At 44.5% G+C, this 17,109-nt stretch overlaps 1 protein-coding gene across 1 annotated transcript; it reads right to left on the bottom strand.

Annotated features, from left to right (window-relative positions):
• Positions 1-473: 473 nt before the first annotated feature.
• Positions 474-16,087, bottom strand: LOC100559171 (lysosomal acid glucosylceramidase). Its single transcript, XM_062964976.1, has 11 exons — positions 15,951-16,087; positions 9,454-9,554; positions 7,296-7,487; positions 5,777-5,926; positions 5,526-5,659; positions 5,276-5,448; positions 3,702-3,939; positions 3,269-3,493; positions 2,085-2,248; positions 1,843-1,959; positions 474-816 (listed from the first exon to the last, which is right to left on the bottom strand). The coding sequence occupies exons 2-11, from the start codon at positions 9,518-9,520 to the stop codon at positions 678-680; spliced, it is 1,599 nt and encodes a 532-aa protein (XP_062821046.1). The 5' UTR covers positions 9,521-9,554; positions 15,951-16,087; the 3' UTR covers positions 474-677.
• Positions 16,088-17,109: the final 1,022 nt, after the last annotated feature.

The raw sequence follows: 17,109 nt of genomic DNA, 5'->3' as shown, positions 1-17,109 counted from the left end.
GTGCGGTTTTCTTGTACTGGTTTTTTGTCTGCTGTGTTTTGAGGAGTTTCTGATTTTTGACTTCAATCAAAGCAGGTTCTTCACTTTACTTGACATCTTCTGCCAGGGCATGTTCTTCTTCTTTGACTGCTTGTTTTGCTTGCAAGAGTCCTCTGCCCCCTGATCTTCTAGGCAGATATATCCGGTCAATATCACTGCGAGGGTGCAGTGAATGATGAATGGTCATGAGTTTTCTCATTATTATTATATTATTATTAACATTGAGGCTGGGTGGCCATCTGTCAGGGGTGCTTTGCTTGTGCTTTTGGTGCACAAAGGCAGAAGGGGGTTGGACTAAATGGCCCAAGGGGTCTCTTCCAACTCTTATTATTATTATTATTATTATTATTATTATTATTATTACACTCTTCTTGGTCTCAGACGGCGGAATGTCTCAGGTCAGCTTCCTGAAAAGCAGCAAGTGATTGCATGGGTAGAAAAGAACGGTGGTGCCATTTATTGTAAGGAAACACCAGGGAAAGAAAGGAATGAGGTATTTAGGAAGCACAATATGGCAACCAAGGCTAGAATCGGGCCCTGCATAAGGCAGGGGTCCAGCTGTGCTCGTCCTGGGCTTCTTGGTCCATTAGGGGCCCTTTCCTGGCCCCCAGGGACCTTCCTCCTCCATCAAAACCCTTTCATGGAATGGGGCCGGGAGGTTCTCCGTTCCCGCTGGGCCTCTGCCAGAGATAGGTCTGGATGGAGTTGGCCGTCGCCACTGCCTCGATGTGACCGACGTCCGGATCGGAGATACAGAAAGGAACATCCTCTGGGTTCCTGGAGAGACAAAAGGGGAAACCACCCTTTGAAAACCACCACCTTGTTAGAAGTCAACCCTTTGAACAAGCGATATTCTCAAGAATTCGTGTAATGGCACACAGGTTACTCTGCTGCTAGACTGAAAAACCATGTTTTGAACGGCTAAGGACAAAGACATGCCACTATAAAAAATATATTGGTTTGGCAGAGGATAGTTGTTGAAATTGTAGTTGCCCAAAAGATATACACTCCCCTGAAACCTCTTAGTTTACGATATGCACTCAGAGATTAAAAAACCCCAAAGTCTTCTTTGAAAAACAACATATCTTGTTTACTGACAAGCATCTTGTATTAATTCACTATACAGGCACATTTCTTATAGATAGGATTTAGTTCTCTGTGTTATGAACACAGGGCATCATTCTTAATAATAATAATAATAATAATAATAATAATAATAATAATAATAATAATCTGTCAACTGCAAAAGGCCACCCTACTGGGATCTGCGCGCATCATCCGAAAATACATCACACAGTCCTAGACACTTGGGAAGTGTTCGACTTGTGATTTTGTGATACAAAATCCAGCATGTCTATCTTGTTTGCTGTGTCATACAATAAAATAATAATAATAACAATAACAACAACAACTAGCTGTGCCTGGCCACACGTTGCTGTGGCGTTGTCTGGTCTGTATTTTATAGGCAGTGTGGAAGAGGCCTAATTTAGTCTGTCCCTTGGGCTGAGTGGGTTGCTAGGAGACCAAGTTGGTAGAGCTTAGCCTTCTAACTGGCAGCAATTGGATAAAAACAATTATTCCTCTCCATCCACCTCCATTGAGTTGTAAAGCAAACATACATCCACTGAGGTGTAAAGCAAATACGCATCCACCTCCACTGAGTTCTGATGCAAACTAAATACAAAATAGAGCTCTGAGTCTGAACATGCTCAGTACAATAACATGACTATAGCTCTTCCCACACTAAAGAGGTCAATCAAACTGGCAAATCAACATACACACCTTCACTGACCGCTAACTCACCGGTTCAAGACCACAACGGCCGCAGAGCCATCTGTCCGCAGGAAAGCCGAGAATTCCAGCCCGGTCGGTTGGCTGCTTTGGACGCCGATCCTCTGCGTTCCTTCGGGGAGGAACTTGCTGCGGTCGCGACATAAGAGCAAAAGAAAACCAGTCAGTGAGTGGAGACAATTCCAAGAAGAGTACAGCCAAGTGCAAGAGGCTCTTCCAGTCACTGGTTTTTGTCCAGCATCCTCCCAGCTCACCTGAAGTGAGCCAAGTGGTAGAACATGGGCTGCTTGTAGAAGACGTCCTTGGCCGCGTCCACGATGACAGGACTGTCCACATAGTTCTTGCTCCAGTTGGGGCCTCCTTCCACGTTCAGCGCCAGGTTCCAGTCGGTCCAGCCGGTGACGAAGTTGTTGAGGTTCTGCAAGGAGGCAACGAGAGGGTCCTCAAACACCACTTTTAGAGGGGAGACACCTCTGCAGTTCAATATAAGCAAGTGGGGATGTAGCTTAGTAGGCCTCCGTGTGAGAGAGGCCTCAGTGTGAGTAGGCCTCAGTGTGAGAAGCTTTGGTGAGAGAAGCCCCGGGTTGAAAGCCTTGTGTGTGCGTGAAGGCTGCTGTGTGTAAAGCTACTGTGTGAGAAGCTCCAGTGTGAAGGCTGCTGTGTGTAAAGCTGTGTGAGAAGCTCCAGCGTGAAGGCTGCTGTGTGTAAAGCTACTGTGTGAGAAGCTCCAGCGTGAAGGCTGCTGTGTGTAAAGCTACTGAGTGGGAAGCTCCAGCGTGAAGGCTGCTGTGTGTAAAGCTACTGTGTGAGAAGCTCCGGTGTGAAGGCTGCTGTGTGTAAAGCTACTGTGTGAGAAGCTCCAGTGTGAAGGCTGCTGTGTGTAAAGCTACTGTGTGAGAAGCTCCAGTGTGAAGGCTGCTGTGTGTAAAGCTACTGTGTGAGAAGCTCCAATGTGAAGGCTGCTGTGTGTAAAGCTGTGAGAAGCTCCAGTGTGAAGGCTGCAGTGAGTGTGAGAAGCTCTGTGTGAGAAGCTCCGTCGTGAAGGCTGCTGTGTGTAAAGCTGTGTGAGCTCCAGTGTGAAGGCAGCTGTGTGTAAAGCTACTGTATGAAGCTCCTGTGTAAGTTCGGTGTGAGAGGAGGCTCTGTGAGGGCGAAGCTGTTTATCTGCAAGAGAAAGAAGCCCAGCGTGGAAGCAAAGAAGGAAGTATAAAGGACTTCATTTGTGTTAGGAAAACTTGTTTTTGTAAATAGTACCACCATAGTTTGCTACATAGGAAGAGATAACATTGGTCTGTGTGCTGGCTACCGGTGCTGGGTCACGCTGCTGCTAATAAGTTACTCTGCTGTGCATTTATAGGAAGGGTCTTTTGTTAATAAACCCACTCGCCCAACATCTACCCAACAAAAGCACAGCAGGAAGCTCTTGCGTCAGACTTACCATCAGGATACTGTGGCTGTACTTGCTGCCCCGGTTCCAGCCCCCCAGGATCACTCTGGGCTCCCAGAAGTAGGACCCGGCGGAGGCTTCGGTGGAGAGGAGGAAGTAACCGGGAAAGAGGCGGTGGGTGCTGGAGAGGGTGGGTCCCGCCGGAGCCAGGAAGTCCAGGTACCAGTGGATGCCGATCCCGTGGACGTAGCGGGAAGCTTCCGGGTCCCTGAGAACCTAAATGTGAAGGGAAGGGTCGCATTTGGGGGACAGAGGCCCAACGGAGCACAGAGCCTTTCTCTTTGCAAAAGCAGTAATGTCAGGATCGCTGTAGCAGCCTGGGACTGGCTGCTTCGGTTCTCTGAAGGAGGAAGCCAAGGTAGACCGAGAAGACTATAGGGCAGGTTCTTCTTAAACTAGGGCCAACTCACCACCACCGACTCACCACTTCGGCCCAGTGCGGGAGCAAGATGCGCTGGTCGTCCAGGATGATCAAGCGGATGTCTTTGTGGCTGCTGTTGGCCAGAGCCGGGCCCAGGTCCTGGGCGATGAAGTCCCGCTGGTGCTCCGCGGAGAAGCCCAGGCTCTGGAACGGGTAGAAGATGACCTCCCCGGCTGTGGGCTCGTTGCCCGCCGTGACGGCCCAGAAGCTCACGTTGTGCTTGGCATATTCGTCCAAGAACCTGCGAGCAGAAGTCAGCAGGAGAAGGGTTCTCGATTTAGCAACTTGGTCTAGAAATCGATACTCTCCAGCCATCTCCACAAGCCCAGTCCCCTTCGAAGGCTAAGGACGGTGGTGTCATAGTTCTTTTGCTCCACTCCTCCTGATATTCTATTGCCGAGCCTGATCTACAGTTGTCTTTAGGAAGGAAAAGAGGAAGGAGGAAGGGAAAGTATGCAGGAAGGAAGGAAGAAAGGAGGGAAGGGAAGTAGAAAGGGAAGGAAGGTGAAAAAGGAGGGAGGGAAGGAGAAGGGGCAGGGAAAGAGAAAGAGAAAGAAAGGGAAGGAGGGAGGGAGGAAAGGAAGGAGAAAGGGAAGAAAGGTGAAAAATGAGGGAGGAAAGGAAGGAGGACAGAAGGGAGGGAAGGAAGGAAGAAAGAAGGGAAGGAAGGAGAAAGGGAAGGACGGTGAAAAATGAGGGAGGGAAGGGGAAGGGAAGGAGAAAGAAAGTGAAGGAGGGAAGGAGGAAAGGAAGGAGAAAGGGAAGAAAGGTGAAAAAGGAGGGAGGAAAGGAAGGAGGACAGAAGGGAGGAAAGGAAGGAGAAAGGGAAGGAAGGTGAAAAATGAGGGAGGAAAGGAAGGAGGACAGAAGGGAGGAAAGGAAGGAAGAAAGGGAAGGAAGGTGAAAAATGAGGAAGGAGGGAAGGAAGGAGAAAGGGAAGGAAGGTGAAAAATGAGGGAGGAAAGGAAGGAGGACAGAAGGGAGGGAAGGAAGGAAGAAAGGGAAGGAAGGTGAAAAATGAGGAAGGAGGGAAGGAAGGAGAAAGGGAAGGAAGGTGAAAAATGAAGGAAGGAGGGAAGGAAGGAGAAAGGAAAAGGAAGGTGAAAATGAGGGAGGGAAGAAAGGAGGAAAGAAGAGAAGGAAGGAGAAAAGGAATGGAAGGAGAAAGGAAAGGAAGGTGAAAATGAGGGAGGGAAGGAAGGAGAAAATGAAGGGAAGGGGAGAGGGAGGAAAGAAAGGAGAAAGGGAGGGAAGGTGAAAAATGAGGGAGAGAAGGAAGGAGAAAAGTAGGGAAGGAGAAGGGGAAGGGAAGGAGAAAGGGAGGGAGAGAGAAAGGGAGGGAAGGAGGGAGGGAGGAAAGGAAGGAGAAAGGGAAGGAAGGTGAAGAATGGGGGGAGGAAGGAAGAAGAAAGGAAAGGAAGGAAGGGGAAGGGAAAGAGAAAGAAAGGGAAGGAGGGAGGAAAGGGAGGAACGAGAAGGGAAGGAAGGGAGGAAGGAAGGGAAGGATAGAGAAAGGGGAGGAAGGAGAAAGAAGGAAGGAGGGAAGGAGGAAGAGAACCAAGGAGAGGAGGGCTCACCTGACGAAGTAGCGGGCCCAGGTCTTGTGGTACTTGTCCCCGGGGCTCCCCTTGAGGGTCCCGCGCCCGGTCAAGGCCCCGCTGGTCTTCATCCAGGCGGGGGCGGTCCAGGGGCTGGCGTACAAGGAGAGGGTCCGGGGGGCCACGGCCTGGGCTTGCTGGAGGATCGGGATCTGGCGGGCGAGAGTTCCACCGTCAGGTCAAGACCTGGCCTTTTGCCCAGAGCCCCACTCTCACCCTCAGTCCTCACCTTCATCCCGGTGTCCTCCTCGCTCAAGCGGAAGCCCTCCAGCTCAAAGTCCTCCTCGGAGTCTGCGTACGTGTAGAGCCGGACGGAGAAGTCGCAGCTGGCCATGGGGACGCGGACCAGGCTGTACTCGATGCCTGGAAGGGAAGGCCGAGAAGAGGTTGAGAACCATCAACCTCTTCCCGGTTGATGGTTCTCACCACCATCAACGTGCCACCATCACGTTCTGGAGGAAGGAAAACGCACTGACTTACCTTCATCGGAGAAGTAGGATTTGAGAAGGTTGGTCCGCGTCTTTGGAGAGAGCGAAAGAATGTTGATGGCGGCGGAGTCGGTGAGGGCTCCTCCGAAACCCTTGATCTTTTGGTGTTTTTGGGAGGGCTCGAGTTGCAAGACGAGTCGTTCTGGTGTATATCAATGCGAGAGAAAAAAAGAAGACCGATTTAAGAATCGACATAACACCCAGGCACCCATTGCTCAATCTAGCCTGGTTACTCAATTGTATTTATCATTGATCGGCTCATACAACACCTTGGATGCCCATGGATGTTTGTGAACAGGATGTTGTTGCTTTCATGCTACTTACCACTATTTGAATGAATTAATTATAATAGTCTTTTGTCCCATTTGGGTGTTAGCCATGTTGGGTGAGTGGGTTTATTTCTCATGTGGATAAAGAGGAAGGAATACTAGAATGAGATGAATCAAACTCTCTAAAGTATCACTTCTTTTAATTAAAGTAGTTAAAACCTATTCCTCAATGGATCTCTGTGAGTCCAGCTGGGATTGGTTCCCAAAATGTGAAACTTGGACTATCCAGTGACTTCAAACCACAGTCACTCCTGTGATATACTATCACAGTTTCTCTGTGCCTTCCCAGGACACAGACTACTTTAAATAAGTCACCAAACTTATTTAAGACCGACTCAAAATGAACAATTGAGTCTCCTTGATCCCATCAACCTAGAATCAATCTTCCCTGTGCCTCATCAGAGCACAGACTGACCCTCTTTTCTAAACTCTGCACTTCTTCAACTAAACGGCAGTTGGCTCTGCCCACTTCTCCATGGCAACCAGCTTCCAAGTGCTGAGATGCAACAACTGTAATACCTACCCCTTCAAAACATAAACACACAATTAAACATAACATCTGTATACCAATATTCCTCTACTCCTTTCTAACTGTTACTTCAAAACTTGGACTATCCAGTGACTTCAAACCACAGTCACCCCTGTGTTATACTATCACAGTTTCTCTGTGCCTTCCCAGGACACAGACTACTTTAAATAAGTCACCAAACTTATTTAAGACCGACTCAAAATGAACAATTGAGTCTCCTTGATCCCATCAACCTGGAATCAGTCTTCCCTGTGCCTCATCAGAGCACAGACTGACCCTCTTTTCTAAATTCTGCACTTCTTCAACTACGCCAGTTGGCTCCGCCCACTTCTCCATGGCAACCAGCTTCCGAGTGCTGAGATGCAATAACTGCAATACCTATCCCTTCAAAACATAACCACACAATTAAACATAACATCTCTATACCAAAATTCGTACTTCATTACACTATTATGCGAGGAACACAAAAATAACGATTTTGCGATGCAACAAGTGGGGGTGCGACTATTATATGATGAAAGATGGTATATTGAAAAAATGGGAAGACCAATTCCCTCTCTTCTCTTCACCACCACCGTCATGTTATTCCTTCAGAGTGATAAGAGTTGTAGTGATGTGGCAACAGAGCGGGATGGGCAGGCCTTCCAACTCACCGTTCCCGGCGGTCCCTCTCCGCAGGGCCCCTTCGCTCCTCCGCAAGCGCTGCCCAGCCTTGTTGCTTTCATATTTGGCGAAGGAGCCCAGGGCCGGGAGGGTCACCGGCCCCAACGTGTCACAGTAGTCGGCCCCACATTCGCACACCGTCGACCCCTGGCCAAAGTCCCGGGCTGCGCATGGCTGGCTGCCTGTGAATTCGGGAGAGAGATAAGAGAGTGACGGTATTTCCATGGAGCGGAGGCCAGATACCTAATACCTCTTCCAGCAGCAATGTATGATTTCCATAAATAGCAACAAAAATTCCATAGAGGGTGCCTCCAGGCAACAGAGGACAGGCTGCCTCTATGCAGAGACCCTCTGCAAGGCCACTCAATGCTAATCAAGCTTGCTCATTGCAAGATTCGCACTTGCTTCAAACAGGCAAGGCTTCTTTCTCCCACGGGGATATACAAGGGTTGAATGAAAAGTAATGCCTCCACCTTCGTAACTCCTCAACAAATGGCAGTCCTGGTCTGCGGCAGGTCCTGGCTTGTTCAGTAAACTCTCTGTCAGGAGGTCTATGAACGACTAAGGTTTCTTAAGGCAAGGGGGAATCTTTTTATCCCACCCGCTGCCCCAAATTTGTAAAAGACTATGAACGACTGCCACCAATTTGGAAAGATGCAACCACCAAAGACTCAGGGAGGAGACCTTTTACTTTTTTTCTTTCTTCTTCTTATTCACTTTAGATGGTAGCGTAACTTGGTTTAGAATATATGCGACAGAGGCTTTGATGTTGGAAAAACAAGAACAAGTTTATTCAGGCACAGAGCTTAGTGGTTACGATGTTGTTTCTCACGTAGAGGTATTAACAGTTACAATACTAGAATGAGATGAATCAAACTCTCTAAAGTGTCACTTCTTTTACTTAACGTAGTTAAAACTTCTTCCTCTGCTACTTTTAAACCACAGTCACCCCTGTGATATACTATCACAGATTCTCTGTGCCTTACCAGGACACAGACTACATTAAATAAGTCACCAAACTTATTTAAGACCGACTCAAAATGAACAATTGAGTCTCCTTGATCCCATCAACCTGGAATCAATCTTCCCTGTGCCTCATCAGAGCACAGAATGACCTTCTTTTTTAAACTCTGCACTTCTTCAACTAAACAGCAGTTGGCTCCGCCTACTTCTCCATGGTAACCAGCCTCTGAGTGCTGAGATGCAATAACTGTAATACTTACCCTTTTAAAACATAACCACACAATTAAACATAACATCTGTATACCAAAATTCGTACTTCATTACACTCTCCTCTACAGTTCCATTTGGCGGGAAGCCTTAGCGTTGAATGGTTGTGTTGTTATAGTGCGAAGTGTGGAGCCCTGCGCAGACGGTCGGTCAATGTGACTTAAGCAACGTGCAGTCACTGAATTCTTGACAGCAGAAGGTGTCACCGCAAAGGAGATTCATCTGAGAGTGCAAACTGTTTATGGGGATTGTGTTGATGTGAGTCCTGTGCATCGTTGGGCGATGTTGAGGTGGGAACATCTGACTTGCATGACAAACAAAGAGTTGGACGTTCTATGACAGCAACCACCGAGTTTCACAAGGAAAAGGTTGACAGATTGATTCAGGACAAATGTCGTATCACTCAGAGAGAAATTTCAAGAGTAACCGCTGTTTCACAAGAACATGTGGATCGCATTATTGCTTTGCTTGGTATCGGAAGATCTGTGCACGATGGGGACTGTGAGACGCCGGTTGCGGAAACATAGTGTCAACTTCTTCCATGACGGCTTCAGAAAACTTGTTCATCGTTGGCAGAAATGTATCCAATGGTCTGGCGATTGTGCGGAAAAGTGAATAGTGGTAGTCAAAGAGCACATGCTAAGGATTATTTCTGCGTTGGATTTATTAAAATATTCCCATCCAAACCCAAGTAACGAAGGTGGAGGCATTACTCTTCATTCAACCCTTGTATAGACACTCTATACACACCCATTCGCCACAGATGCATGCGAAACGTCAGGAGAGAATGCTACTGTTATATGGCCATGCAGCCCGCAAAACTCATAGCAACCCAACTCTAGGAGTTCTTGATTCTAATTGGAGCCCTGGAAAAATGGAAGGGGCAGAGGCACCCGCTATGGGATGCCATCCACTCACCTGGTTTGGTGGCTGCAAGCTGGAGAAGTAGGGCCCAAGCCACGAAGCGGAGGCCTCGTTGCCCCATGGATTTGGGATGGAGAAAACACTGCGGCAGGGTTCTGTGAAGAAAAAGGAAGCCGGGAGGCGTTCCATGCCTAAATCGACCCAATTTTGTGACATAGTGTTGTTATTATTTGTAAAGAGCTATAAACGTCAAAGGCTCTTTCAGGCAGTGGGAATCTTCCTATCCCACCGCTGCCACCAATTTGTAAAGAACTGATAACGACTGCCACCAATTTGGAAAGATGCAACCACCAAAGACTCAAGGAGGAGGCCTTTTACTTCTTTCTTCTTTAGATGGTAGCGTAACTTGGTTTAGAATATATGCGACAGAGGCTTAGATGTTGGAAGAGCAATAACAAGTTTATTCAGGCACAGAACTTAGTGGTTACAGTGTTGTTTCTCATGTAGAGGTATTCTTATTAACAGTTACAATACTAGAATAAGATGAATCAGCTCTCTAAAGTATCCCATCAACCTAGAATCAATCTTCCCTGTGCCTCATCAGAGCACAGACTGAATTTCTTTTTTAAACTCTGCACTTCTTCAACTAAACGGCAATTGGGTCCGCCTACTTCTCCATGGCAACCAGCCTCTGAGTGCTGAGATGCAATAACTGTAATACTTACCCTTTTAAAACACATAATTCTTTTACTTAAAGTAGTTAAACCCTATTCCTCTGCTCCTTTCTAACTGTTACTCCAATGGATCTCTGTGAGTCCAGCTGGGATTGGTTCCCAAAGTCTGAAACTTGGACTATCCAGTGACTTCAAACCACAGTCACCCCTGTGATATACTATCACAGATTCTCTGTGCCTTACCAGGACACAGACTACATTAAATAAGTCACCAAACTTATTTAAGACCGACTCAAAATGAACAATTGAGTCTCCTTGATCCCATCAACCTGGAATCAATCTTCCCTGTGCCCCATCAGAGCACAGACTGACTGACTTTTTTAAACTCTGCACTTCTTCAACTAAACAGCAGTTGGCTCCGCCTACTTCTCCATGGCAACCAGCCTCTGAGTGCTGAGATGCAATAACTGTAATACTTACCCTTTTAAAACATAAACACACAATTAAACATAACATCTGTATACCAATATTCCTCTACTCCTTTCTAACTTTTACTTCAAAACTATTCAGTAACTTCAAACCACAGTCACCCCTGTGATATACTATCACAGATTCTCTGTGCCTTTCCAGGACACAGACTACATTAAATAAGTCACCAAACTTATTTAAAACCGACTCAAAATGAACAATTGAGTCTCCTTGATCCCATCAACCTAGAATTAATCTTCCCTGTGCCTCATCAGAGCACAGACTGACTTTCTTTTTTAAACTCTGCACTTCTTTAAGTAAACGGCAGTTGGCTCTGCCTACTTCTCCATGGCAACCAGCCTCTGAGTGCTGAGATGCAATAACAGTAATACTTACCCTTTTAAAACATAAACACATAATTAAACATAACATCTGTAAATCAAAATTTGTACTTCCTTACATTATTTGCCAGAAATGACAGGTATGGAGGACAGTCCACCGGAGGGCAGCAGAGAGCCAAGTTGCCAAAGCCACTCGTGCAGGAGACTCACGACTCGGAATGAGCATTAGCTATTCATGTATTCCTTTGTGTTTTGTTTATACACCACCTTTTATCTCAGGATGGGGCCCAATTAACATTTCCTCTCTAATGGCAGCAAAGTGGAAGCTGCTGCATAAATAAAACATTACCAAAAATTTGTAAACAATGAAAGAGTGTAAGATAAGTAAAGCACCCGGACCGGAAGGCTCACGTGTCGAGAGATTTTTTTGACCCATTGCCTTCCTTTATAGTAGACTGGATAGCCCTTTGAACTGTAGAATATTATGAGAGATGTATCACAGAATATAGTGTATCATATCTATGGTTGGATGGGCATCTGTCGGGAGGGATCGGATGGTGTCGTTTTATACCAGATGGTGGGCTGGATTGGATGGCTCTTTAGGGTCCCTTCCAACTCAAGGATTCCATGACAGATATATCATAGAATATAGTGTGTCCTATCATATCTATGGCTGGGTGAGCATCTGTCGGGAGGGATCGGATGGTGTTTTCCTTTATGGCAGGAGCGGGTTGAATTGTATGGCCCTTCCAACTAGATCTATGGTAGATCTATCATTTGTATTTTCTTCTTCTCTCTCTTAATCATATCGATAGCTGGATGGCCATCTGTAGGGAAGGATTGGATGGTGTCCTCTATCCACACATCTACTCTGACCATCTATCAATCCATCTATCTTCTCTGGCCATCTGTCAGGAGGGATCTGATGGTGTATCCATCTCCTCTGACCATCTATCTGGAGGGATCGGATGGTGTCCTCTATCAATCCATCTATTTCCTCTGGCCATCTGTTGGGAGGGATTGGATGGTGTCCTCTATCCATCCATCTATCTCCTCTGACCATCTGTCGGGAGGGATCGGATGGTGTCCTCTATCAATGCATCTATTTCCTCTGGCCATCTGTCGGGAGGGATTTGATGGTGTCCTCTCTCCATCCATCTATCTCCTCTGACCATCTATCTGGAGGGATCGGAGGGTGTCCTCTATCAATGTATCTATTTCCTCTATCAATCCATCTATCTCTTTCTCTGGCCATCTGTCAGGAGGGATTTGATGGTTTCCTCTATCCATGCATCTATCTCCTCAGGCCATCTCTTGAGAAAGATTGGATGGTGTCTATCAAGCCATCTATGTCCTTCTCTGGCCATCTGTCAGGAGGGATCGGATGGTGTCCTCTATCTAACCATCTGTCTCCTTCTCTCGCCATCTGTTGGTAGGGTTTTATGCTTTCCCTGCCTGGCAGAAGGGGGTTAGACTGGATGGCCTTTAGGGAGCCCTTCCAACTCGAGGATTCTATGGCTCTCCACTTGGAGACTGAGTCTTTGGGGCTGCTCCCTGGATCCTTCCAAAAATGTCCTCCTTGCGAAACCTTCCCGACTTGTCGGCAGCGCGTGGGAGGGACACACCTTTACCTGCGGGAAGAGCACGTGCCGCAAGCGCAAGACTTCATCCGCCGATGATGTCTCTTTCCCAAAAGGAATCCCATGGGGTTGGAAGAGGCCCAGAGAAGGCCATCAGGTCCAAGCCCCTTCTGCCATAATAGAGAGAGAGATACATGGACACGTGGATATAGATAGGTATATTCTAGAGTTAGAAGGGGACCCCAGAGGCCATCCAGCCCAACCCTCTTCTGCCATAATAGATAGATAAATACATGGATGGATAGATAGGTAGCTAGACAGGTAGACAGACACAAACCCCAAAGAAGGCCATCTAGGCCAACTCTCTTCTGCCATAATGGAAAGGTAGGTAAATAGTAGACAGGTAGGTAGACAGATAGGTAGGTTGATAGGTAGGTACGTAGACAGGTAGACAAGTATGTAGGTAGACAGGTAGGTAGGTAGACAGGTAGGTAGGTAGGTAGACAAGTAGGTAGGTAGACAGGTAGGTAGGTAGACAAGTATGTAGGTAGGTAGACAGGTAGGTAGGTAGACAGGTAGACAAGTATGTAAGTAGGTAGGTAGACAGGTAGGTAGGTAGACAGGTAGACAAGTATGTAAGTAGGTAGGTAGACAGGTAGGTAGGTAGATGACAGGTAGGTACATAGACAGGTAGACCAGTATGTAGGTAGATAGATAGGTAGACAGGTAGGTAGGTAGACAAGTATGTAGGTAGGTAGGTAGACAGGTAGGTAGGTAGACAAGTATGTAGGTAGGTAGATAGGTAGGTACGTAGACAGGTAGACAAGTATATAGGTAGACAGGTAGGTAGGTAGACAGGTAGGTAGGTAGACAAGTATGTAGGTAGGTAGACAGGTAGGTAGGTAGGTACATAGACAGGTAGACCAGTATGTAGGTAGATAGATAGGTAGACAGGTAGGTAGGTAGACAGGTAGGTATGTAGGTAGACAGGTAGGTATGTAGGTAGACAGGTAGGTATGTAGACAAGTATGTAGGTAGGTAGATAGGTAGGTACGTCGACAGGTAGACAAGTATGTAGGTAGATAGGTAGACAGGTAGGTAGGTAGATAGACAGGTAGGTATGTAGGTAGACAGGTAGGTAAATAAGTAGGTAGACAGGTAGATAGATGGAATCCTAGAGTCGGAAGGAGCCCCAAAAAAGGCCACCCAGCCCCACCCCTTCTGCTGGGCCCCTTCTCCAAGGCACAGGATGTTCCCTGCCTGTTCCCACCGGGCGCTCCCTTCCTCCTCCTCCTCCTCCTCCTTATCTCCTTCATCCCTTCCTCCCCGAGACGCACCTTGGCACCCAGTTTGGCAGGACTGGCAGTCCCTTTGGGCACAAACACCAACGCAGCAGCCTTACATACACGTCACAGCATCCGGGAGTCGGGAGAGACCCCAAAAGGACATCCAGTCCAACCCCTCCTTCTGCCAGACCATCAAAACCCTCCCAACAGATGTCCGTACCTCCCAGAGAACACAATCCATAGCCAGGCAACCTGTTTTGTTTATTTAACGGGCTGATTGCAACACATTGTTCGCAGTTGAGAATAGTTTCGGGAATAAGGAGCATTTGGCAATATATATATATAATATATATATAATATATATATATATATATATACAATATATATATAATATCAATATATAATAACACACACACATTATATATAAAATATAGTATCATAATATGATAATATAACAAGAAGAATAAATAGAATTGGGCTTTCTTATATATTTAGATCTTTATCTATAATATATATTTGTATATAACATAATACTACATTATAAATGTATATAATATAGTATAATCTGATAATATAACACAAGAAGAATAAGTAGAATTTGGCTCTAATATATATTTAAATCTTGATATACATTATATATTTATATGTAATATATATTAATATATTTTATTAATATATAATAACACATTATATATATAATATAGTATCAATATAACAAGAAGAATAAATAGAATTTGGCTTTCATATATATTTAGATCTTTATATTATATATGTATATATAATATATAATAACATATATTTATATAATATAGTATCATAATATGATAATATAACACAGGAAGAATAAGTAGAATTTGGCTTTAATTAAATATGTATATATTATATATATTTATATCTTTATATAATATATATATCTTTATATAATATATATATATATTTCTATATAATAGCTTAGCTTCATAATTCAGCTCTTAGAATAAGACAAAAATACAATATATTAATATTAATAACAATAATAATAATAGTACGTAACTTGGCTGTATAATTATAATAAGAAGAATTTGGCTCTAATAATATTTTCATATATACAGTAGTGTCTCACTTATCCAACACTCGCTTATCCAACATTCTGGTTTATCCAACACATTTTTGTAGCCAATGTTTTCAATACATCATGATATTTTGGTGCTAAATTCGTAAATACAGTAATTACTACATAGTGTATTGAACGACTTTTTCTGTCAAATTTGTTGTCTAACATGATGTTTTGGTGCTTAATTTGTAAAATCATAACCTAAGTTGATGATGTTTAATAGGCTTTTCCTTTATCCCTCCTTATTATCCAACATAATTAGCACTTTAGCCCAGTTTTATCATGATGTATTGTATGTGTTTTTATAACTTGATTTATTGTTGTTTGATTTGTTTTACTGCTTGTTTTTATATTGTCGTGACCGAGTCCCTTTGGGGAGATGGGGCGGGGTATAAGAATAAAATTATAATACAGTAGAGTCTCACTTATCCAACACTTGCTTATCCAACGTTCTGGATTATCCAACGCATTTTTGTAGACAATGTTTTCAATATATCATGATATTTTGGTGCTAAATTCGTAAATACAGTAATTACTACATAGCATGACTGCGTATTGAACTACTTTTTCTGTCAAATTTGTTGTAAACATGATGTTTTGGTGCTTAATTTGTAAAATCATAACCTAATTTGATGTTTAATGGGTTTTTTCTTAATCTCTCCTTATTATCCAACATATTCGCTTATCCAACGTTCTGCCGGCCCGTTTATGTTGGATAAGTGAGACTCTACTGTAATAATAATAATAATAATAATTATTAAAATTATTATTATTATTATTATTATTATTATTATTCACTTATCCAAAGTTCTGCCGGCCCGTTCATGTTGGATAAGTGAGACTCTACTGTAATGCAACTCTAATAATGATAATAAAATATGATGATACGTAATAATTCAGCAATAATAATAAAGTAATAGCCTTGCTATAATAATGGTAATGTAATGACCCAAAAACTTGCCCAAACTACAAGAAAGGCCCTTTGCTGGTCTCTTGCTGGTCACTTTGCCCAGGATGCATGGATGGATGGATAGATGGATAGATTGATAGATGGATGGATAGATAGATGGATAGATAGATAGATAGATAGATGGATGGTTGCAACTCACCTGCAGTCACGGAGAGGTCTCTCCAGCGGATGAAGCTGATCCTTGCGTGCCGTGCCGCCTGCCTCTGGCTCCTCGTGTGGGCTGAGCTGAGCTGAGCCCAATCCCAACCAGGATCCTGATCAGCAGGAAGATCCACCCGGATGGCTCTGGGTGCGAAATCCCTCTGCTCCAGAAGGCTCCCAGGATGCCACCGGAGCCCCAAAGGCCACCCAGCCCAGCCTGGCCCACGTCTGACGTACAGGGAGGCACAATCTGATCCCTCCCGAGAGATGGCCAGCCGGCCTCATAGATAGATAGATAGATAGATAGATAGATAGATAGATAGATAGATAGATAGGAAGGAAGACACAATCCAGTTCTTCCCGACAGATGGCCTCATAGATAGATAGATAGATAGATAGATAGATAGATAGATAGATAGATAGATAGATAGATAGATAGATAAATAGAAGACACAATCTGATCCCTCCCGACAGATGGCCTCCTGGCCTCATAGATAGATAGATAGATAGATAGATAGATAGATAGATAGATAGATAGATAGATAGATAGGAAGGAAGACACAATCCAGTTCTTCCCGACAGATGGCCTCATAGATAGATAGATAGATAGATAGATAGATAGATAGATAGATAGATAGATAAATAGAAGACACAATCTGATCCCTCCCGACAGATGGCCTCCTGGCCTCATAGATAGATAGATAGATAGATAGATAGATAGATAGATAGATAGATAGGAAGGAAGACACAATCCAGTTCTTCCCGACAGATGGCCTCATAGATAGATAGATAGATAGATAGATAGATAGATAGATAGATAGATAGATAGATAAATAGAAGACACAATCTGATCCCTCCCGACAGATGGCCTCCTGGCCTCATAGATAGATAGATAGATAGATAGATAGATAGATAGATAGATAGGAAGGAAGACACAATCCAGTTCTTCCCGACAGATGGCCTCATAGATAGATAGATAGATAGATAGATAGATAGATAGATAGATAGATAGATAGATAAATAGAAGACACAATCTGATCCCTCCCGACAGATGGCCTCCTGGCCTCATATATAGATAGATAGATAGATAGATAGATAGATAGATAGATAGATAGATAGATAGATAGATAGATAGTAAGGAAGGAAGACACAATCCG

Source organism: Anolis carolinensis, unplaced genomic scaffold (genome assembly GCF_035594765.1).
Source record: "Anolis carolinensis isolate JA03-04 unplaced genomic scaffold, rAnoCar3.1.pri scaffold_14, whole genome shotgun sequence".
NCBI lineage: Eukaryota > Metazoa > Chordata > Lepidosauria > Squamata > Dactyloidae > Anolis > Anolis carolinensis.
Note: the sequence above shows the minus strand (reverse complement) of the source record. Positions and strands in the feature narration are given on the sequence as shown.

Excerpts from the sequence above, each read along its gene's own strand:
- LOC100559171 (XM_062964976.1), bottom strand. The coding sequence starts at position 9,520 with ATGGGGCAACGAGGCCTCCGCTTCGTGGCTTGGGCCCTACTTCTCCAG. Across the intron at positions 5,449-5,525 it reads AGGAGGACACCGGGATGAAG|ATCCCGATCCTCCAGCAAGC; the intron begins GTGAGGACTGAG and ends CTCGCCCGCCAG. Across the intron at positions 3,940-5,275 it reads TGGGCCCGCTACTTCGTCAG|GTTCTTGGACGAATATGCCA; the intron begins GTGAGCCCTCCT and ends TTCTGCTCGCAG.